General features: G+C 43.3%; 1 protein-coding gene across 2 annotated transcripts in view; it reads left to right on the top strand.

Moving 5' to 3' along the window:
* The first annotated feature begins 1,123 nt into the window (after positions 1-1,123).
* The window catches only part of ERMN (ermin), a 44,422-nt gene continuing 20,819 nt past the window's right edge, over positions 1,124-24,726 (top strand). Inside the window, exons 1-2 of one of the 2 annotated variants that reach the window (XM_069225151.1) lie at positions 1,144-1,579; positions 14,205-14,294. In XM_069225151.1, the coding sequence (XP_069081252.1) occupies positions 1,405-1,579; positions 14,205-14,294 (265 nt within the window). In that variant the 5' untranslated portion in view covers positions 1,144-1,404. Of the gene's footprint in view, positions 1,580-14,204; positions 14,295-24,726 lie in introns of both variants that reach the window. The other variant, XM_069225152.1, reaches the window with a different exon arrangement.

Genomic DNA, 24,726 nt, shown 5'->3' on the forward strand with positions numbered 1-24,726 from the left:
TAGAGCCACAGATGCATCAGAATTTCTGATCCATCTGTGAAAACGTGCACCATGGATCTCTGTATTGTAAATACAGCGCATCCATGGTGTTTTTAGGGGGCCGTAGGGTAGTGCAAGAAATCTGACAGATCAGAGCCAATGCGTCAGATTCTTGTAAATGAAGTACTCACTAACTAGATTTTTAATGTTATAAGCAAAATTGTAGCTTTCTTATTGAGGGCCCATTCTCATGGGTGTAAAGAGCAGTGGGATTCAGCTCATCCTCCATCGCTCCCTCTGTTTCTTCCTTTCCTCCCTCTTTCCTTCCATCCCTCTCCATCCCTCCCTTCTTTCTTTCCTTCCTCTCCCATCTTTCCATCTGTTTCTTTGCTTTTTCCTTTCTGTTTTCTTCTATTTCTTCTCACTCTCTAGGTCCCTTCCTTACTTCCTATCTTTTGTAATTCCTCCCTCTCCCTTCCTTCCTTTTCTTAAAAACTAAATTAGTAGAACACGAAAGTTTGTTCTCTTCTCTAATGATGCGAACAGAACATAAATCCACGCAAAAATGCAGCCAGTAGAATATGCCATATGGTACTTCAGTGTAACAAATCGCTGTTGGCGCTCATTGAGTGTTCACGCTTGGTGTTCATAAACACCTATCAGATTAATTGCAAAGCCTACGTTGCACTTTAAAATTGCAACCATTATAAGTTAAATTAGCGTTCGATCTTAGAAATGAACAAGCAACAACTAAACAAATGACAGTTGGTGCAGTCGTGCACAATTATGTTAGGAAAACAAAAAAAACACATTTACAAAATATAAAATGAAATCATTGTCAAATCAGAACAACATAGGGTCTTTTAGGGCCAAATCCTATTTGGGAATGTTAAGCTGGTAACACACAGCCAATGTGACGAAAGGTGGTCACTCACCACGGATTAAAGGTTTAAAACAATTATTTTTCTTGTTACAGGAAAAAGCACAAAGGCCTATTCTCATGGGAGCACAAAATCTCTCTTTTTACGTCTTGGCCTGACACGCTCACTGTCACACTCTGGTGAGAGCACAAAGGGCTGACTGCTGCGAATTGTTTGTCTATGTAAATGAAGAAAGAATGTTGCATCTGATTATTATGCAATGTAAACCCTTAAGCCACCAGAGAGCTCTCTAATTGGCTCGAATAAGGCAGGGGGTGCAGAAGTTTTGACGAATCGTAGACAATGCTTCACACTTTCTGTCTTTTGGTCCGTTCTGTCCTCTCTTGCAAACCTTTATTGGACGATGGCTGAACACTACTGACGTCTGGAAGATTAAGGGCAGGAATTCGGACTGGACATCCTTAGTTGTACTTCTTACTAACTTATTGTACGGTTTACGTGGGCATTTTCAGTAGCAGCAAACCTGATAGACCAATTTAAAATCATGACGGACGAAGTTAGCGTTGCATCCAGCAGCCTTGAGTGCAACGGTAGGACCCCACCTGAAAATGTGCCCGAGCAGGTCGTTGATGTTATCGATGGTCTCTCAAAACCAGCAGGGGTGGTTCCAGTGGGCCAGGAAGAGAAATGTGTCCTCCCGGAAGAAAATCAAGAAACAGGTAAGTGACTGACAGATATCATACGAGATAGGTCAATTTATCACTGTGATGAGGAGATAAAAATCTTAATTTTCGAATTAAGGTTTTTGAGACACAAATCCAAATATTTTCCTAGGGTCTGATTCATGAGAACGTTTGTGGGTATATTAAGTACCACTACGTGAGAACTGATTGACGTATTCTTTCATTGCTTTGTGAATAGGCCCCAAACTTTCCAACAACCTATTAGTAAAAGTCCAAAGAGGGCATAATCTTTCTATTTGTACTAATTGTATATGAATATTCTCCGGTATTCGCATTGTATTCCCCTTTTAGAAGTTTTGTGACAAATTCACAAAGTCATGTAAGGGTATTGGAGTACTACTTTATGTACTTCAATAGGCCCAATAATATTTACCAGAAAACGAAAGTGTTCTTATTCTACCCTTACCAAATTTAGTATTTCTTTTTTCTTTTAAAAAAAATAAGTTATTCTGCAACTGCCTACGGAAGAAACGGTCCAAAAGAGGGATTTAAGAACATTGGGTAACCTGGTAGGTAGATAGAAAATCAGTGTTCCGTCGGTAAATAGCCAGAGAAAGTCATGCTGTATGCGACTTTTCTTCTTTATATTGCATGGATGGGAATTTTGAAAAGCTTGTATACCAACTATTGGGCAGAGGTTCAGATGATGGTGAGTGCCAGTGTGCAGTTACATTTCAGGGCCAAACGGACTAAAGCAAGGATGAGGCTTCCTGGTTTCTCATCATTCGTCTGATCTTCGATATGCTCATGGAACTAACTGCTCACTGTTTTTTACCTAAATTGAAGAGGAGGCACATAACCACACTAATGTACGCAGATGACCCGTTTGTTTTAGGCTCGTTTATCGTAGACCCGACCTCAGTGGGCCTTCAAAGACACCTACCTTTGGCTTTTTGTTAAAAAAATAAACTAATGCTTAACAAACATAAAAACCGGGTCCTGGTCTTTTCATGAAATAAGATGTGAGCTGCATTGTAGTCGGAGATTGCTAAGCTTTCTATAGTACTTAATACGTATACCATGGTCTAGTTTTTACTGAAAATACTTTCTTGGATCAAACATCCAGCATAAGCCAGGCATGGTTTACAATAAATGCACTTCAGCACATTAGTTTAACCTTTAGTGGCCTATATGAGTCTGCACTCAAAATGCAAATGAGGGGAAGGTATTTCAATAGTTCTCAACGGATGCCCTCAATTTATAATGGATGTACAGTCTATTTTGCGGATTTGGTAGGAAAGTTCTTAGGAACGCTTTATAGCTTCTTCAAGTTTCATCTTTTCAGGCAATACTGTTTGGCAGTTTGGCCTGTGGTCTTTAGAGACTCAAAATGATGCCATAACAATATTTTTTCCCGTTAAACGTAAATTTAGCAATGCTTGTTGTATAGCCAGTGAGTCATTTTCTGAAATATTCTCAACAGGGCAAATGTGGTGTGGCATCCATAGGTCTAAAAGAGACGCACTTCTACTAAACTTAGGATAGCTGGCTATGATGTGAAAGACATGGGTCTTTTGGTGTGCCATCAAAGTTTATATGAAAATGTCTAACCATTTCGTCGCCTTTAAATCTGATCAAGATTATCTAGCGGGCAAAAAATGTTAATGCTACTTCAACTTGAAGATGTCCACTGAAAAAAACCCTCAGGATTTTTTGCTGTTAGTTCCTTACTAACAGAGGTAAACCAGATACATTTGGATCTTTATCCATACTATATACTTGGGAGGCCTATTATGGAAATTATGCACTTCTATGTGGTTATGAAAGGGAGCAGGGTGAGTCTTTATTAGATCTACTTTTAATCTGCCCACTATATTGTGAGCTTGGACCCAGCTGTAATCTCAGAACAGCACATTCTTGGACTTAGTGTTGAGTTTCAGTTGTCATATAGAGTAGACCTTCTGAGATCTCAATTCCACCTACTCATTTTCTGGGAGCTATGTGCAAGATTATGGAGAATCATCTTTGTGAGGTAGCAAGAAGACACTGATGGAATTAAATACAGGATTAATGACGAGTAACAGTGAATTACAGTGATGTTTTTCACTGAGGGGTTCTGAGTGAAATCAAATAGAGAACAAGATTAAAGTTTGAGTTGTCTATGATGTCGCTCAGAACCTGAGGTGAAAAACATCACAGGAATTCACTTCTTATTCATCTATAATTTATATTATTGATTGCACCCATATCACATGCCCCTGCTTTTAACTGCTACATATGGGCAGAGGAGTAATAAGGGAGCCATACATAACATGATCTTTCCTCCCTCACCCAAAAGTGAAGAAAAAACCTTAAGTGCCACACTTAACCACCCCCACTACCTTCGCAGCCTTCATTCACCAACCTGCAGTTGTGTGTTCTGCTTTCAGTCAAAGCAGACACGCAGCACTTCTCTGACAGGCTCCCAGATAGCCCTGTCAGCTTGTCCTGGAAGGCCTTTTTTGATGAAGCAACAGTAGTTGATTAATTTTGTTATAAACTGGTAATACATCATGGCAGTTACTTACCAGATTTAGAATCTGGTGTAAACGATGGAGGCTTCCTATGGAGCCCATGCAAATAAAGAGTCATATGTGTACTGTTTTGGGATTGTAGTTGAAAAGAAACTTAAGTGTACCTCTTCTGCTGTCACAAAAAAACATTTTACTTTTATACGTTATATTGTTAATAATTGGAATGTTTAACATGTTTTTTTAAAAATAATGATTAATTACAAAATCAATTTTTATAACCCCTGAGCTGGTAAGACATTTTCCTCCCAAGTTCTCAGAAGCCTTCATTCACAGCTTGGCCATCTGCTTCTGGAGGGCTAGTATGTAGCTAACCACATCCTGGGGAGGTTTCTTGGGAGCTTGCTTCCACACTTAACTAGGGTGAGAGGTCCCCTTACAGAGTGACTGTTAGAATTTTGTGCAAGCGCAAGTCCTATCCTCACCGCTGACAACCATGTTAGAGATGGGGTTTCTGGTTGGCTAGGGTATGCACCTAAGCCAGACAGAACCCACCCACTCTAGTCAGGGTAAGGGAGTTACACGTCCAAGATAACCCCTGATCACCCCCTTGGTAGCTTGGCACGAGCAGTGAGGCCTATCCCAGAGGCATTGTGTAAAGCGTTTGCACAACACACACAGCACACGTGATGCACTATCCCCACCACAAAGGAACACAACACCAAGTTATATGAAAATATACTGTATTGTACACAACACAATTATTAGACCAAACACATGTCAGTAAAATCCTGCTACCTTGGCAGTTGTCAGAACGTTACACATTAGTTACTCTGCAGAACCAGCGGTAGTCACATATAACACACAGGTTTCTTAGTATTGTGCAACATAAGCAATAGTCAAGAATTATATTACTACACCAATGCACTTGTCACAGAAATATCATCAACGCCCATATCAGGAACATTATAAAACATATGGCAAGTGAAAAACACATATAAGCATGTCATGCCCATAAAAGAAACACTAGCAAGCATATATGTCCCATCATAAAAATAGGTAGGCAACATGTGAATCAATAATGTCCACACTAGGACCATCAGGAATATGTATGTCCTTTTTAAAGTACCTGTATTTCTGATGAACAGCACTTCCAGTGCCACGAAGATCAAAAGGGGGCCCCTGGTGCTCCTGTGCACCAAAACGGGGGCTGTTTATGTCAGGGGGAGTGGGGCAGCACGCACCACCTCTGTTTCCTTAATATCGGGCACCCCTTGGGGCCTGCGATCTGGGGGCCCCCCAGGGGCTCAACTGGCTCTCCATTGAGAGGGAGGGGCGAAAGCCAAGAAACAACCAGTTTGGCCACCGAAGGGGGGGCCCCACACGACTCTTACAGGGGCCCCCAAGGGAGACCTCTGGTGCGGGGCCCACCGACGAGGCTTCCGCCCTGCCTGAGGTCTTTCCGATGAATAATTAGGGCCTCTGTGGGGCTGGGGGGAGCCTCCGATGAGGCTTCCCGCCCGTCTTGATCGCAAGAGAACCAAAGGGGCCCGGCGGGGCGGGGTGCCTCCGATGAGTCTTCCTTCCCCGCCCGGCTTTGAAAACCACAAAGGCCATGCCTGGGCAGCAGGCGGTGAAGCAGCACCACAGCAAGTGCTTGCTTGTGCCCCAGGGGAACTCCTCAGAGCATGCTTTGCCCTGGGGGCACGGTAGGAGCGTGCTTGCTCCTTTCCTACAATCTGTTGGTGCCCAGGGGTCCCAGTGACAGCGCAACTCCGGCGCGCTTGAACAAACAAAGCCGAGTTGCGGTGGTGAATCCCTTTGCAGCAACAAGCGCTCTCAAGCGCTGGGGTACTAAAGATAAAGCGCTTTCCAAAGCGCCAGTTCTTTGAGAAATGAGAATAGCACCCTCCAGACTCTAGTTTCAAGCACTGAAGCACTCTTTGATTTCAGTTGCAGGAGTCAGGGGCCACATCACCCTGTCCCTGGGGGACAAAGAATAATGAAGCATTGGGGGCAGAGCCTAGCAGCAGGCCAGCACAAAATGGATGCAGGCAGGTGGCAGTTCCTTACAGGGACGAAGCAGGTCACAGGTCAGCACAGCAGAAGCAGTCCATGGCGGTTCCTGGTGAGTCCTTCCAGCATTCTGTGTCCAGTTCCAAGATGTCTCCAAGAGTTCCCAAATTGTGGGTAAAATTCCCCTGTACTTTTACTCATTTTAACAGTGTGTTACATAGGAAGGGGAGAGGAGGTTCCAACCAGTTACGGCTGGTTCTGGGAGTGCCCCCTCTCTCCTCCAGCACAGGCTCCAAACACTAGTTGGGGGTAAACGACCCTATTGCGTGTGGCCAGGGCACAGCCTTCACAAATGCAGGTGTGGCCCGCCTCTCCCTCTTCTCAGCCCAGGAAGACTTTTCAGTATGCAGGTGCACCTCTGTGACATCTCCATCCGCCCTGTGTACAGGCTGTCTGAAACGTATGAACAAAGCCCAAATGTCACTCTTTCCAGATGTGGATTAGAGTCAAGCTGCAAAACACCAGAGTCATAAGCACAGATAAATGCTCACTTTCTAGAAGTGGCATTTCTGTAATAGTAATAAAAAATCCACTCACACCAGTAAGCAGCATTTTTCATCACCATTACAACCATACCAAACATACCAAAAATGCCTACGCTACCCCTCATAAATCAGACAATGCCCCTACACATTTCCAATGCAATCCTATGAGAAGGTAGCACTCACAGCAGTGAGACACCCAGTTAGGCTGTTGTCACTACCAGGCCAGGCCACGCAACCTGGCACATTTCCTGCCTTCTACATAGAAAGCTTCCTGCCCATAGGGCTAGCTAGGGCCTACCTTAGGGGTGACTTACATTTAGTAAAAAGAGAGTTATGGACCTGGCAAGTAAATTAAGATGCCAGGTCCCTATGGCAGAAAACTGTGCACATAGGCCCTGCGCTAGCAGGCCTGAGACAGGTTTGAAAGGTTACTTCAGTGGGTGGCGCAAGCAGCGCTGGAGGCCCACTAGTAGCATTTAAGTTACAGGCCCTAGGTATAGAGATACCACTGTACAAGGGGCTTACAGGTAAATTATAATTGCCAAATAGTTATAAGCCAGTCACACCAACTGTAGATAGGAGAGCACCTGCCCTTTAGCACTGATTAGCAGTGATAAAGTGCTCAGAGTCCTAGAGCCAACAGTGAGAGGTCAGAAAAAAATAGGAGGAAGGAGGAAAAAAGTCAGGGGATGAACCTGCCACAAGGACCAGGTCCAACAGTGACCATAAAGAAGCTCAAATGGGCTAAATCCAGTCCCGTTCTGTTTGACCTCCCTGTAAGGCATGGTAGGAGGACATCCAACTTCTGTCCCATGGGCTCAGGTAGGCCCATAATCATGCCTTTCAGGGTCTTGTTAAACCTCTCAACAAGCCCATTTGTTTGTGGATGGTAGGGTGTGGAAAACATATAAATAACTCCATATTCCTTCCACATTGGCTGTATATATTCAGACATAAAGTTGGTGCCCCTGTCAAACACCACTCCCTTCAGGAAGCCCACTCTGGTGAGAAGCTCCATCAGGGGCCTAGCCACTGCCGGTGAGGTCCTCAAAAGTATGGCCTCTGGGTACCTAGTGGCATGGCTCACTACAACCAGGATAAACCTGCTGCCAGTGGTTGTCTTGGGGTCCAGAGGCCCTACAATGTCAGTGCCTACCCTTTCAAAGGAGTTTCCAATGACAGGCAAGTGATTCAGGGGAGCTTTCAGCTTTTGCCCTGCCTTCCCACTCTTGCCCTACCTTCCCATAGGCCTGGCAGGTTAAGCAGATCTTTCTAATTTATCTGAGGAAATCCTGTCCCAGGTGTCCTGCCAGAGGTATCTCATGAGCCAGCCCCAGTAGGAAGCCAATGCAGCATTGATACAGTGATCTCCAGAGGCATCACCAGCTGCCTGTGCTTCAGCCTGTTGCCGCATGCCCTTTAGAGATGTGCACTCTCTTTATGCTTTACAAAACTCCTCTCTGGCTCCCTTCTGCTTGACATCCAGCAAGCTCAAGCAGGTCACCAAGGGACGCAATGTCCTCCCCAGTAGGCTACATGGTGACATCCTCTGGCATCCCATCCACTAACTTTGTGAGACATTTAGGGGCTATTGTTTCCATGCTCCTTACCCTCTGCTCTCTTGTCAGCTGTCTATGCCATTTTATCAGGCTCTAGACCTCCTGACTCCCTTTCTAGGCATCCATGGATCTAGTGGTCACTGAACCCGAGGATTCCCAGATGTAGCCTGAGCTCCACTTCCTTCCAGGCAGTCTGCTGAAGATCATTCTCTGGAAAACAATCCACAGGCATGGCAGGACTCACAGCAACTTTCAGAAGACCCAAGTACCCTGTCTTTTGAAGTGAACTAGAGTCACAGTGTAGTGGCTCTCACCCGGTTGTCTGCTATTACAACCTGGTGGAATGTATTGGGAATCAGTTGCTCTGAGGACACTAGATAATACCTTATCAAAGTCATACTGGCTCCAGAATCCCTCAGAGCCCCAACCCTCTGCCCATTGATGGTGACCCACTGCCTGTACTTTGCAGTATTGGTAGGAATGTGAGCATTTGGCACCATTTCCTTCTAACCCAGAGAAACTAGGGTATCCTCACTGACTTCCCCCCACTAAGTGGGGCTATCTCCTCCCGAAGCACTACACTAGCCAACCCTCTGATTCACCTCAAGTAGGAAGCTGTGCCCTCTTGGGATCACCCTTGTAATGACCATACTCATAAGACTTATAGCACTTAGGGTTACATTTGTTATTTTGTTTGTCAGAGCAGTCTTTCTTATTGTGGCCACACTGGGATTGGGACCCTTTGCCTTGAGAAGACTCCTTATTTTTATCTCCCCCTGTTTCTTCTGGTGGGAACCCTAACCACCTTTTTGGGAGTCCCCCGGATGCCTTTTTGGGCACTTTAATGCTGTCTCAATGTTCCAACTCCTCAGCAAGTGTCCTGGGTCCGTCAGCTTGCTATCTACTTGGTGTTGGTGCAGCTCCATTACACAAGTATTAAGCATGTGCTCCCTCAAAATCAGGTTGTACACCCCATTAAATGCATCCGTCTTGCTGCCCCTCACCCAGACCTTCTGTTCCTTGCTGGTGTAGTCTTTGAAGTCCAACCAAGACTTGCTTGGGAGTTTGTGGTTGTCCCTGAACCTTTGCCTGTATTTCTCAGGAGCAACCTAAATTTAGACAGAAGAATGGTCTTCATGGGGGCATACTTTGTCTGGTGCTCTGCCTCTAGTGTCAGCAGTGTGCCCCACCCCATCATTTGGATGTACCTCCATAAGCTTCTCCCCAAGTACTCCTCTGGGATCCTGTGTATCCTCAGAGCTACCTCATGGGCTGAGAACCATTTATCTATATCATCTCCCACCACATAACTGGGGACCAGCTCTAGGTGATGCAGACCCTCACCTCTCTAATAGACACTGTTGATTTGCTGCCACCATTACTGCTGGACTCCACTTGCTTGGCTTTCATGTCCAACAACCCTCATGGTTTTCCATGCTCCAACATTAGCCTGTTTTTAATCAAGGCCCTCTCAGCCTTCTCCTTCTTCAACCATAGTTTGGCCAGCTCCAGCTTGAGCATCCTTCCCTCCCTCCCATCCTCCAACTCAATGTGTTACAGTCTGCTGGAAGACACACTGTTCCATGCTCCATCCTTGGTATCTTGATTTTCCTCATGGGGCCAGAGGGGTCCTTCCTGTAGCTCCTGGTTCTCCTCTGGGTCCTGGTCCTCATGCTTACATAATCCCAGGTCCTCCTCAGGATCCTCCTCCTCTGTTGCTGCCTGCAGCCTTTTGACACCCTCATAGGCTCAGAGGGCTATCTGTAGATCCACATTTGAAGCTTTCCTGCCCACATTCAGCCCCATGTCCTTGCAGAGCTTCTTGAGTTCAGCTTTGGTGAGGTTGTCAACATTCATCAGTTTCATCTCCATGGTAGTAGAGGAAGGCAGGGTTATTAAATTTAGAAAAAAAAAACTAAAAACAGCCCATCTAAACTAAAGAGAATTTAAAAAGAGGTCTCTCTGAAGTCAAATTATTTATCTGGGATTTTTATGGAACACAACTCACTGCATGGTACTACGCAAACACAAGTCCTGGTCCCACAGCTGAGCACCAATGTGAGAAATTGTGTTGTTGAATGACTGGGGTGTAGGCCTTGGTCAAGCAATAGCCACAATCTCTGGCAGGGTGAACCACAGAAAATTGCTAAATTGCTGGGTAGCTTGGCACAGAAAGCAGTCAGGCTTGACTTAGAGTCAGTGTGTAAAGTATTTTTGCAGCACACAAACAGTAATAAAGTGAAAACATGACATGAGAAATATCCCGAACCAATTTAGAAAAATAAGAATACAGATTAATAAATTATTTGACTTGAAAATGACAGAAATCCAATCAGTAGAGTTGGAGTTATGAATGTTTCAAGATTAAGGTTCAAAATAGTGCCATAAGATAACATTGTCAACTGCGGACATCTGGTCTCGCAAGACCAGGCCAAGTCAAAGGTTAAGGCTGACCACGATGGAGCGTTGTTTGCTTACAATGAGCAGATTGGGCCCAGTGAGCACTAACCTTTGGACTTAGAAAGCATTTGAGAGAAAAATGTCTGAGAAGGTGAAAGTACAGCAGGGCAAGGCTGCAGGGGTGTCCGAGAAGGGAGCGTCATCATCGGATGGCCATGGAATGAAGCTGAGATGAAGATTGTTACCTTCAGACTTGGTTGTCAAAACGGAAGTTGAAAATCTCCAGCAGGATGAAGCAGAAGGCTGTAATCAAAGACAATTCCAAAAGGTCAGATACACCTCTGGTGAAGGACTGCTGAAATGAATTTTCTGCTGAGGAGAAGAACTTAGTTGGAGAAGTCTCAAAATCAATCTGATTGGCAACTCACATTGGGTGGATAGTGGAGCAGCTTGATCCCTGTCTCCCCCTGCTTCGCAGAGCACTTTTGGGGCACATTTTGAGGGTCATTCCGAGCTTGACTGTCAGAAACATCTGACCGCCAAACTCCCGATGAGGATACCACCACAGTGCTGGCAGTCTCCTCACTGACCCCATTACAACTTTCCCTCTGGACTGATGATTGGAAATCAAGGTTATAATCCATCAGCCCAGTGGGAAAGGTGCAGCAGCATTGTTCCCGGCTCATAATTGAGCCGGCAGCAATGCAGCCACACGTAGGGTGTACCAGCACCCTTGAAACGTGCACTGTCTGCACAGCAGACAGTGCACATTTCAAGGGTGCTGTACAGGGGGACCCCTGCCATGGACGTTGGCAGTGGAGGGGCCCTGCTGTACCCCCTACACTTGACTTCTGCCAGCCTCTTCATGGAGTCACACTGCCATGAAAAGGCTGGTGAAGATCAAGGTTGTAATCAGCGGGGCGGTGCGGGCTTTTCATAGATATCTGGGTTTAATAAGGTTCCTGATTGCCAGCTAATCTGGAGCCTGATTGATGCAGCCATTCAGCATGGCAAGTGAGAAACAAATTGGTATTTACCCTAAGCCCTGCCGACCCACATACCAAAACCAAGGAATCCAATTTCCTCTTGCTTGCCATGGGGATGTTCCAGGCCCCAGGAGGACAAAATTAAAGTTGTGGCTTTTGATGTCAGATCCTGGTTCGGCCTCCGCGTTCACTATTATTTTTTTACTAAAGAGAAATAGACATTTATTAGCGCTGGTGTCAAGTGGCTTTTCTGTCCCCACCCCAGAATTTTTTTTTATAAACCCTCAATATTCCCTCCTGGGAGGTAGAAGGACAATGGGGTTCTTGGCATCTACTGGTGTTTTTCAGAACTCCCAGAAGAGCGGATTGAGGTAAAACCTAGACGTGTGACCAGGGGGAAAGACTTGTGACCTGGGGGTAGCATTGCTCCCTCCCAAAGAGTTTTTTCAGGTGTCAAGTGGGTAGATCTCTCTTTGGGGATCGCATTTCCAGTGCGATCGACAAGCAGGGATCCACTAGGAAGAGAGAGCACTGGAAAGGGAGCATTCCAGTGTTTCTTTTCTTGCAGAGGTTGGTCCTTGAGAGGCAAAGTTATGCCTTATTGCACTGACCAAAGTGAAAGCAGACTCTGAGCTGACTCTAACTGCTGATCTGAAGGGGATTAACTTTTTTAGGTGTATTTTAGTTTGCCATTGGAGTGCATTCCTTTCCTCTCTCTCTCTCGCTCTCTTTCTCTCTGTCTCTCTCTCTGTCTCTCTCTCACTCCCTCTCTCTCTTTGCCTCTTTCTCCTCTTCCCTCTCCTCACAACTCTCCCAATTCCTATGTTCATCCATTGCACCCCCTTTATGTAGCTTGAGTTAGGACCTGGAACCTTCACACTGATGTCAGGAAGTTGTACACAATGCACCCACTCTTTGTAAAATAATCTTTGCAGCCTCCTGCTCCTAGCAGCTCGCAGTACTATGTGCTATATTTATTTATTTATTTTCATCACTCATATTGAGGGCCCAAAGACTGCACCCTGCTTCTGGACCACTAGCTCCCCTCAATCGTGCATACTTTATTTCATCTTCCATGTTGAAATAGTAAACTAAAAATAAAGTAAAAAGATGGCAACCATGTATACTTGCAGGCACAGAAACCATCTTTCAGTATTTTCAATGATCTTTCTTTTTTTAACAAAACTGTTTAAAAAATGGTCACCATGGCTGCGTGAACACGCACAGGTCGTCTGTAATGATTGTTTTTCTAGGAAATGAAAACACTTTGAGAGATGGAATCCTTTTGTGTGCACGTATACTTGGCGTCCATCTTTGAACGATTTTTCTTACTCCTTAAGAACAAGCATCATCTCAAGATGGCCACCATGCGCATCTTCATATGCATTTTTATGCAACAGTGCCTATGTAGGTGTAATTAAAACACATTGTTTACTTGATTTTACTCAATACCATACAGTGTATTGTTAAATGCAGTCAAATGTAAAAGAAGGATATGACCAAAATAATGTTTTCCTTGTATCAAAACAATATTTATAGGCAGTAAAAAAGGAGAAAATTAATATCAATAAAGAAATAAAAAAGTGTTCCATGTATCAAGTTAACACACAGTGCCGAAAGTGAAAATGGAGCAAAGGGCGGAAAAACTAAAATAATCGATTTTGGGTGGAGACAGGTGCTTTTAAGGAGGAAGGTTTTTTCAGTGATAAGGTCCAACCCTCTTTATTTAGAGTCAATGAATAATTGTTTTCCCTGTACAGCGGCTGTGGACAGCGGTTCAACCCTATACTATTTAGCAGGTAATAATCAGGATACAAGAAAAAATAACTGAGCACAAAGGAGACAGGTAAGGCATGGAAATAGAGCAAAGCAAAACTAAATCAAGCGTTTTAGATCGAAAAAAAACCATTGTAAAATTGAGGCTGGCCATATCTGAAAGAGTAGCTGTAGTTTCGTAGGGGAAGAAAACCATTATTTTGAAGTAAGCGACAAGTCCTGCTATTACGGCAAAGCATATTTGCATAAGAGAAGAGAAGGAATTTTACTCACATAATAGACATCTCCGTGTGCAGTACTGAGGTGTGATTTCATACAAATCCCTAGAAAAGGCACCCATGGAAGTATGCAGTGCCTCAGGGTTCATAAATCAAAAATGGAGTGCTCTATGAAGGTTTTCTGCTTCGATGTGGGAGACAAGGAGCTGGAGGTCAGGGACCCGGCATTTGTGCTAATATAAGAGCGGTTCATTCATGATGGCATCCGACCCGTGAGGAAAACGTAGTGATGGCCAAGATGAAGTGATAAAATGATCTATTGAAAACAAAACTTAAGAAAGCCAATAAAAGAGAGCTATTGGTTTGACAATGCGTGTGTGTCAATGTCACCAGAATCCCGTGATGACAATAGAGTAACAAAATCAGTCTGTAGTCAGAGAATTTTTAAACTAGTGCTTGCAATGTTCAGATAATAATAAAGATGTATAGTAGTTCATGATTCCTAATAGCCTAATCAAACATGGCACCAACATAGAAGAGCAAATTTATAAATCAATGACATAAATGTATAGATTTTCAAAGAAAAACTGCATCAGACATATTTTTCTCATTGTCTAATACTACAATGTGTATTCACTGTATTTTCTAAAGCAACCAGTAAAGAGATATGCTCAACACATGAGAAAGAAACAGATGAGAAATCTCAAGAATCAACAAATGGTGAAGTTCCATCAGAAACAGGTAATAATATTTTGTTATTTTTCATATTTAAAAATATATAGAATTTTTCAGTATCAGGATATATCCACTCATATAATTTGAGAGCATCAGGTAAACGTAATCAATAAAGCAAATATATCTAAAAAGAATTCCAATGACCCAAATCATGATTAGAGTACTTCATTTTTAAATTCCCAAGAGATGCTCCATGACACCTTATAATAACCATACATGGTTTAATAAACAACAGGCATTGGCACAGCCAATAGATCTCACCTTTAGTAGGCGAATGGTGTCTATTGGCTTTCTCTGCAGTTGCTTGCATCAGTGCTCAAGCGCACAATTCATGGGTTAGCATATGACACAGAAGATAACCATCTTCAAATGGCTAGAACAAGAATCTAAGATGGCTGCTATGGGATATTACTGTGTGTTTTCGTGAGACTGAGGAGAGGTACTACTTTTTTGGTTGTTGAGATTTGCAATATGCCATGGGCTAATACTAACACTGATGAAGACTTGTCTTAAGCAATATCTAAAGCCTGTTGAGCCACATTAGCCAATGGTTGAAAGCGACTGCACAAAAGCCACTCTTTCTCTTTATGTACATTTGTGCATGTGTATGTTGTGTGTTGCGTTGTGTGTACTTGATGGTACTGGACCTCGAGGCCTGTGATAGGCATAAATGGAAACCATTTGCAAAGATAGTTTTCATGGTGAATCCTTTGTGTGGTAAATGGGTGCACTTGGCATGAGAATGAGTGAATGATTCATAGCTTTAATGTAGGCTTTAAACCAACCCTATAGCGTTAGGTAAAGCCACAAGACTCCTTCACTAATGTACTTTTGTTAAAAGGGCAGGACAGGCAGGAGTGATAAATCCGGGCCACTCCTTACTGATGGCAGTGCTTAGAGGCCATTGCTATAATTAGTGCGGTATGAAAACAAACCAGCTGTCCACACCACACATCACAGGCCCATCGACCTGCTTCTGCTGCGCACTGATTATGGAAAATATAATAGTTGGACTATACAGCCAAGGCACAAAATGAGATAGGTGCTAATGGGTGGAGGAATAAGAGGAAATGAGAAGTCTGTCGAGAAATACTGTAGTTTGATCAAGCAGAGACAGCTTGGGAGAGGTACTTACGCTGACCTTTCCAAAGGTGCCCTGTGCTTTAGGAGCAAGTCTTGAATGGTGTAGCCGAAACAGCCACATAGTAACTGCGCTTGTAAAAACATGTAAACGGAAGGAGTATTTTTAGATTTCAGGGACACAACTGTTTCCTCAAAGGCTGAGTTACCTGAGAGAGAGGGGATTCACATTTCACACTTTGGCCAATTTAAAATGTATTTGAGTTGGATTTACAAATCGGTTGTAGAGGCCGCGTTGCCCCTGGATGGAAGCATTTCTAGTGCTAGAAAGCGAGTGCCTATTTACTGATATTCATGATGTGTTTACCTGCTTTTAACCATTTTCAGTGTTGGTAGACATGAGACCTCAGGTAAAAAGTAAATTTCATATTTCACCCAAGATCATCCAATGTAGTCCGCTGATAAAGTTGCAATTAGACTCCACCCAGAGCTGATGAACCACATATCATTTGAAATGACTGCATGATTGCTAGAAGAAATCTTTGTCTCTCACCCCTGGACTTTCTGTGTTGCTGGTAGGAGAGTGATTCAGCATAGCGTGAACAGTCTCACATGAGCAAGAGCTTCCTTTAAGGAGCCCCAGGCCTTTCTCATCATGTGTTGGTGACAGGTGATAGCAGGATAGATAAGGATGGTATTTGCACAGGGATGGTGCAAACTCTAGACTCCACTATGTCCATTTGGATGGATCTGTATCTCAACTGAGGCTAAAGTCACAAATTCAATAGCACTGCAATGACAGTGAAGCAGATTTCGGCCCAACAGTAATGCCAGAGATGTGTACGCTGGAACCCATAAAGGTTTCTTAGCAAATTAGTCAATTTAAAATCAAATCAATTAGTTATAAATCAGTATTCAACTGAATACAGCATACATGAATGTGATCTAGATAATTCAGTTCAGTTAAGGCAAGCATTGCATTATTAAAGACAATGGGTGTCATTCTGACCTTGGCGGTCCATGACGCCATGGCGGAGTGCGGTGGAAGCACCGACAACAGGCTGGCGGTGCTTCCTGGGCCATTGTGACCGCGGCGGTAAAGCCGCAGTCGGAAAAGGGGAGCCGCCGGTTTCCCGCCGGTTTCCCGCCGGTTTCCCGCTGGCCCAAGGAACCCGCCATGGCGGCGCTGCTTGCAGCACCGCCATGGGGATTCCGACCCCCTTCCCGCCAGCCTGTTTCTGGCGGTGTCCACCGCCAGAACCAGGATGGCGGGAACGGGTGCCGTGGGGCCCCTGGGGGCCCCTGCACTGCCCATGCCACTGGCATGGGCAGTGCAGGGGCCCCCTAACAGGGCCCCACAAAGATTTTCACTGTCTGCTCAGCAGACAGTGAAAATCGCGACGGGTGCCACTGCACCCGTCGCACCCCTTCAACTCCGCTGGCTCCATTCCGAGCCGGCTTCATTGTTGAAGTGGCTGTCCCGCTGGGCCGGCCGGTGGTCTTCTGGCGGTCGCCCGCCGCCCCAGCGGGAAAGCCGGAATGGCCGCGCGGTCTTTTGACCGCGGTGCGGTCTTTCGGCGGGAACCGCTTGGCGGGTGGCGACCGCCGACCGCCGTGGTCAGAATGACCGCCAATATATGCAACCAAAAACTTGTTTCCATAAAAGAAACTCCGTAACACTAAGTTACGGTTTTGAGCAAATTGAGGGAATTCAGAAGCTGTAGGTGTTAGCAAATTTAGTATAGAAAGAAGCACAAGATGAAGATTTCGATTAACGTAAAAAGTAGGATATTCCCAAGTTTAACTCTAGGAGCAGAAAAATAAGGAGTGTTGGTCTCAAGAGAAGGGAAAGGATGTCTGCCTGCAAAGGTGGACAGAGGCAAGTGAGCATTCTATACTTGGTATATCCTTCTTACGGTTAATACAATGCCAACTTCTTTGATCATTATGGTCTTCACGACAGCACAGAAAGAAATGTAAAGAGTATTCACCTCTTCTCCTCCCAGGTGCTGGGGGTGCTGGGAGTCATCAGCCAAACTAGTTAACAATTACTCTCAATCTTCGAAATGTGAGCTAAAAAAGTATATCATGTCTAAATGCAAACACAATGATAAGTGTGCCTGAAAATGAAGAGGTGTTATGCATAACAAGAAAAAATACAGTGTTTATTTCAAAGTGGGGTGAGGCACCTAGGCCCACTCATGCTAACATAAAAAAGCACAGTTTAACTAAGGTTAATTGAAAACATACAATTCATTCAGTGTGTTACATCTAATTGTAAAATAATGTGTAAAATAATATGTAAATAATGTGAGCATACATGTAAATAATGATTTAAAATTTTAGTGGTTAACGCATTATGTAGAGAAAAATAAATAACAGTAACTTTGCGTCACCACAGGCAGGCATCAATGTTCAAGCCCTAGTGCATAAGCAGACGCCAAACCATACCCATCACATTCACACTTGAGGGCACAGCCACTAACCTTCCCCTTATTATCCCTCATAGAGGTATCTGTAATTCCACCTACTAGACATCAAACAGTTCCTCTACCAAATGCATTGTTTTATTTAAATTATCTGCTACATGAAAGGGACTTTATCATGGAAATGACATTGAGAGAGTGCAGCAGCCTGATTTACAATTTCTCATCCTATGGATCTTTTTAAGTTGCCTCAGACGTCAAGGGAGTTAACAATAATAAACAATTCAAATCTTTGTGAAGCCCATTTTGCCCCACAATGAGGACCAGGAATCAGTGACTGAAGTAAATTGGTTTTATTTCCAATCTATAATCAGTCCCATATACATGCATGTCACAAAATATTAAAAAGATGCAGGATTACAGTATAGTGAAGGCTTCGGTTGGAGTCTTCCTGAAAAAAGGATGTGTTTGGCATAAAGTTTTACATTTGAAAGATTAAAGGAAGCAGAGAGGTCTATATTCCTTAAAGTCTATTGGAATCTGCCTTAACATCTAACAGCATAAGCATTAAGCATTAATTGAAACAAACAGAACCTTCAACATCAATCATATCTCTTCTCTCAACCACCACAAACAAATCATCTCCTTGTCTGTCATGTGCATTTCCAACATCACCTGAATTTCTCATCCCCCAGAACTTAGACAGTTACTGCAACCTTGAAAATCCCCTGTTCCTGATTGTGATGAATAGGAAACTTCTGCTGCTCTTTAGGTCTTCATGTCTCTTGCCAACATTTGTCTTTAACTATCCACAAACTAATATATATAACAATACTCCTTTGCTCTAGCTAATGAAACCGTGAAACATGCCTGCAAAAGAAAGAACACACTAACCAAGCAAAATACATTTTAAAATTAAGGCTTTTAGTCAGGTTAACTTTAACCAAGCATTTAAATTAATTTGCATTTCAAATAATGATTATATGTGCACGCATATACCTTTCCAAATGTATGCAAACGTGAGTAAAAAATGCATGTTTATTCCTGCAAATACAACTTAAAGTGTAAATATAAAAAATTAATAATGATCACATGTAAACGTTTCCAAATGAATACTAGTGCACACATTTATGAAGTTTCTGTCTTTAAGTGCTTAGCTTTCATTAATACATTTAAGTATCCACACACGTTAATAATATTAAGGCACACTGTAAATATAATGTCAAAAATGAATGTGTATTGCGCAATTATGATGTTTATAGGATGGAGCCTGAATTGCGCTGCTTCAACTCCAAGCACCAGCTATCACCTTAAGCTTTGCATCAAATGTCAGAAACCCTACCATTTTATACAAATAAAATATTTAAATCACCAAGGTCCAGATGTACATAGAAATGTCTCTGTGATTTCTAATGCGATTCTTTGTGATTTGCAATTAGGAAATTGCAAACAGCAATGTACTAATGTGTCTCAGACACATTTAGCGATTCTCAATGGGTTGCAAATGGATCTACCTAATCAATATTCTTGAGTTAAATCGTAATTTATGACTCATTTGGAATGGCCATAAATCACAGGGATGGTGGCCTGCTGGGGTCAGCAGGCCACCATGCCTGTGACGTCTTTTTAAATAAAGCAATTATTTTTTAAATGCAGCCCAATTTCCTTAGAGGAAAACAGGATGTGTTTTGAAAAGAAAAGTGAAAAGTTATCTTTTCATTCTTTAAGAGCAGGCAGTGGTCCATGGGACCACAGCCTGCTCTTAACCCCTTCGCTGCCAGGCCTTTTCCCCCTCAGGTGCCAAGCCTTTTTTTGGCTATTTGGGGAACTTGGCGCTTAGGCCCTCATAACTTTTGGTCCACATAAGCTACCCACACCAAATTTGCGTCCTTTTATCCAACATCCCTGGGATTCTAAAGGTACCCAGACTTTGTGGGTTCCCCTGAAGGAGAACAAGAAATCTGAGAGGAGCCACAAATTTCCTTCCACTCAGAGTTCCCCCAAGTCTCCCAATAAAAATTATACATCACTTGTGTGGGTAGGCCTGGCGCTCGCGGCAAGAGATGCCACAAAACACAACATGGACACATCAATTTATCCATAGAAAACAGAGGTGTTTTTTGCAAAGTGCCTACCTGTGGATTTTGGCCTCTAGCCCAGCTGGCACCTAGGGAAACCTACCAAACCTGTGCATTCATGAAAATTAGACACCTAGGGGAATCCACGATGGGGTGACGTGGGGCTCTCACCAGGTTATGTTACCCAGAATCCTTTGCAAACCTCAAAATGTGGCTAAAAAACACTTTCTCCTCACATTTCATTGCCAGAAAGTTCTGTAATCTGAGAGGAGCCTCAAATATCCTTCCACCCAGCATTCCCCTACGTCTCCCGATAAAAATGAAACCTCACTTGTGTGGGTAGGCCTAGTGCCCGCGACAGGAAATGCCCCCAAAACACTATCCGAACATATCAAAATTATCAAATACAAAACTACCTGTTTTCAGGGGGGAGGGGGGGGGGCAACCTGCATTTTTGGTCCTGCGCTCAGCAGCCATCTAGGGAACCCTACCAAACCCAGACATTTCTGAAAACTAGACACCAGAGGGAGTCCAGGGAGGTGTGACTTGTGTGGATCCCCCAGTAATTTCTTACCCAGAATCCTCAGCAAATCTCAAATTTAGCTAAAAAATCACTTTTTTCCTACATTTCTGTGTGGGATCACCGCACCGGGACAAATTTCCTAGCACCCAACGTTCCCCTCAGTCTCCCAGTAAAAATGATACCTCACTTGTGTAGGTGGGTCAAGTGCTTTCGACAGGGAAGAGTCAAAAACATGTCGAAATTGACCCGAAGCGGGTCCAAAAGGGTAGTTTGAAAAAAACATTTTTAGGCTGACAAGTGCAGCAGAATTTTTATCGGTATAGATGGGACAATGTTGAGTGGTAGGAATTTTGTGGATTCCTGCAGATTCCAGAAGGTTCCATCACAAAAATATGAGAAAAATGTGTGATTTTCAGCAAAGTTTGAGGTTTGCCGGGCATTGTGGGTAAGAAAATTATGCGGGGTGTATGTGAAGCACACCACCCTGTAATCAACCAGATATTTAGTTTTCAGATGTGTCTGGGTCTTGTGGATTATTCTACACGGCAGCATCCCAAAGTAAAAAAAGTGCAGCACTGACCATTCCAAGTGGGACGATTTTGAGAGTTACCAAGCTCTCATGGCCCACATGTGAAACCAAAACCCAAAATAATCAAATGTCTTCTTGCTTGCTGTGGGATAAAATGTTTTAGTGTGCGGGGGAGAGCTGAAAGACTGTTACCCCCTTTAGTTGGGGTGGGTGCATAACCAGGCTCATACTGGTTGGTAGCCACCACCCCACTATTTTTTGTTTTTTTCATTTCAATACCATCTAGTAGACTTTCTGCCCCCCGGGGTGTGGATCGGGGGTAAATGCCCCATCTGCCCACTGGTGGGCAGAACAACTTTGGCCCCATTTATTTGGGTGGGGGTATGGCCCAAGGGGCTGCTCCCCTTATACGTAAGTATAAGATACAAAAAAAGAATTCTCTGGTGTCTAGTGGTTTTTGCCCTCCCAGGGGGCAGATCAGCCTAATTATATTAGGCTGATCAGCCCCCGGGGGGCAGAAATGTCCTAGAAACAATTTGTTCCCCCAGTGAGCGACCCTTGCTGAAGAGGTCGCTCCCTAAACATAAAAGAAAAAAAGAATAATAAAATCCTTGGTGTCTAGGGGCTTTCTGCCCCCAGGGGGGCAGAAATGATCTAAAAATGATTTGGTCCCCCTGGGGAGCGGCCCTTACCCAAGGGGCCGCTCCCCTTATGTTAATTTCAACAACAACAAAAAATTCCCTTCCAGCCTTGACCTGGGTGGTGGGGGGGCGGCCCTCGGGGGGCGTTAGCGCTTCCCCCGAGGGCAGGTACACGGACGTAATGGTTACGTGCGTGGCGCCTGAGAGGCACAGCCACGGACGTAACCATTATGTTCGTGGCGGTAAAGGGGTTAAATAAATGTTTACACCCACATTCACAAAGGGGAAGTGGTCCCATTTGCAAATGGGTTACCACTAACTTGAAGTTGGTGGTAAACAGCAGATGTTTTGTGACTTCATTTTGGTTGCAAAATATTCATTCATCAGACTGCTAGCTGCTATTAGGAGGGGACGACTCAATACCCCCTTCGTAATATCGAATCACAAAACTATTGTGCAATTGAATAACAGGTTACCAAATTGCAAAATAAAGTTTGTAAATCCCAAAATGGCATTTAACTGTCGCACCCGGTCTGATTCTCCGAATCAGGCCATTTGTTACCACTAAAGACCTTTGTACATCTGGCTAAATGTCGTAATGTAATGGAACAACACTGGCAGTCCAAAATCCAATAGAGACCTCTGAAGTTGAAAGCATTATTTTGCATTTCCGTAAAAGGCACTTGCCTCACTGCAATCATTCAATGAATACTGAATTGTGTACATTTTACTGCAGGGGAGTCCAGTTTAGACCTTGGAACGCTACATCAAAAGCAAAATATAAGGATAATCACTGTTAATGTATAAGTGCTATTTAGCATCGTATTTACGTTTATGTTAGCATGGTTTTGATCCTCATGAATCTCTTTATTTTGGATCCCATTATTTCACTGCAGCGACCTCTGAGATATGTATTTCGGGTGGCCTTATACCTTAAACTATCAGGAAATGGGGCATACAAAAGGAGCTGGAATCTCCTTTTGTGCCCTGGGTCCACAAGCCGAATAGTAGCAAAAGAAAGAATTGATAAAACCATTTATTTTTGCACCTGGAGCTCTAATTGAGTTGCATCAGCAGAGTTTTATGTGCAATTCAGATTCTAATCAGCCTGGCCCTCTAATTGTAGTGAAGATACAGCAAGGATGACTTAGTGGCTATTCAGTAGGTTAGTACATAATATTAAAAAAGACAGACAGATTTAACTTAAACTATAGCTCTAATTGTAGTGAAGACCCAGCAAGTATGACTCAGCAGCTATTCAGTAGGTTAGTACATTCTATTAAAAATACAGACACATGGAACATAAATTGTAGCTTTAGTTTACAAATATTCGTAATTAGAAATAATTCTAGTTTAGTACTATTGTTCTTGCTGCAACAGAGAAAATAAAAGCACTGATCAGATGTTTTTCACCATTTCATCGAGTGAAATCTGATAATTTCCGCCTTATTTCTCTTCCCCTTCCTTGTCCCTAGTACCTCTTTTTGTGTGATCTTTTCTATGGCTAGATTGTTACCTCATACACTACAGAGTAAAACTAATCAGAAGAGGCAGGAGGCAGGAGACAGGAGAAGGAAAGAGAGGTAAAGTAGCAAGAGTAGAGAGAGAAAGAGAGGTGAAGTATGGGAAAAAGACCTGTAGATATCAAGATGATGTAGAGAGATAGGTGAGAACTGTATTTCAAAGAGAGGACGGCAAGGTACCCAGAAAAAAGGTTACAGAGAGTTATGAAGTGTAAGAGTTAGGTAAAGAAAGGAAGAAAGGGATGTGGGCAAGGTTTTTGACTGAGGTAGGAGAGCTATGGTGAGGTAGAAAGAGAGGTAATGTAAAAAGAGAGGTGAGTTAAAAAAAAAGCAGAGGAAGGTAATAGTGATGAGGCAGAGGCCATTAAGTAATCAAAGAGATGCAAGAAAAAGAGGTATAAGGCAGTGTGAGGTGCAAAATGCAAAGAGGTTTTAAAAGACACATCAGGCAAAGAGGGAAAGTGGCCAAGGAGAAAGGTAGGGAGAAAGGTGAGGAGTAGAAAGAGAGATAAGGCTTAGAGCAAAAGAGGTGATGAAGAGTGACACAGGGGAAGTAGAGGAAGAGAGGTGCGTTTTATACAAACAGAGGGAAATAGTGTATTAGAGAGAAGACTATGAGGTAGAAAGTAAAGTAGGGAGAGAGTAAGGTGAGGTGGAGAGATGGACAATAAAAGGATAAAAAGATGGGAATACAATGAAAAGGAGAAGGAGGCGCAGAGAGAGATGTGTGTGAAAGAGAGGCAGATTGAAAGAGAATGATGATGGGAGAGAAAAAGTTATGGAGGTATAGAAAAAGATGTAGTGAGAGTGAAGGCAGAAAATGAAAGTGGAGAGGAAGAAGGAATAGAGATGCTTTGAGAGGAGAGGTGAAGAGGTGAAGTAGCAAATGAATGGTGAGGTAAATTGAGAAGTTAGAAAGTAAGTGAGAGAGACAGAACAGTGGGGGTAAAGGCATGAAATAGTGAGAGAGATGAGAGCTAGAGAGAGGATTGAGATGTAGAGGTGAATTAGTGGGTACAGCTGGCAGAGGTAGAGCGAAGAAATGTATAGGTAGATGAAGAGAAAAAGATGATAGTATATTGAGAGAGAGGTGAGATAGGTATGGATGAGGCAGAGATAGTGAAAAATAAAGTGAGGGATTGGATATAGTCAGAGGTTGAGATAGGCAAAAAAAGGATTAAAGAGTGATGGGTGAGGTAGAAGGGCTGGGGTGAAGTAAGAGAGACTTGATACAGAAAGATGACTTGTTAATTTAACCAACAACTGCCTGAGGGTTTGAGGATGAATGTTGTACAACTTAGGCATGTTTCTGTTAATAATCATCCCCAGCTGTAAAATTGAAAAATAATCTGGTTTTCATTCTCATCAATATTATGATAGGGCTTGTGAGTATCCTGATCACTTTAAAAGGTGGTTTCATGGAAAGTAGGATCTTGAGCAATTATAAACTTTACTATGACATAGAATGTTTTTGTTTTACTACACCAAGTTTGCACCTAAGTCCTTTGAAATTGAAAGACAGTCAACTCTTGTTCGTGCCACACAGATCATATACTAATCTCTCCCTATCTCTTTGAGACACATACTTGCTAGCCCTAGAAAGATGGCATGACCCACCAAACTAAACTAGAGGCTTGG

This window comes from Pleurodeles waltl, chromosome 3_1 (genome assembly GCF_031143425.1).
Source record: "Pleurodeles waltl isolate 20211129_DDA chromosome 3_1, aPleWal1.hap1.20221129, whole genome shotgun sequence".
NCBI lineage: Eukaryota > Metazoa > Chordata > Amphibia > Caudata > Salamandridae > Pleurodeles > Pleurodeles waltl.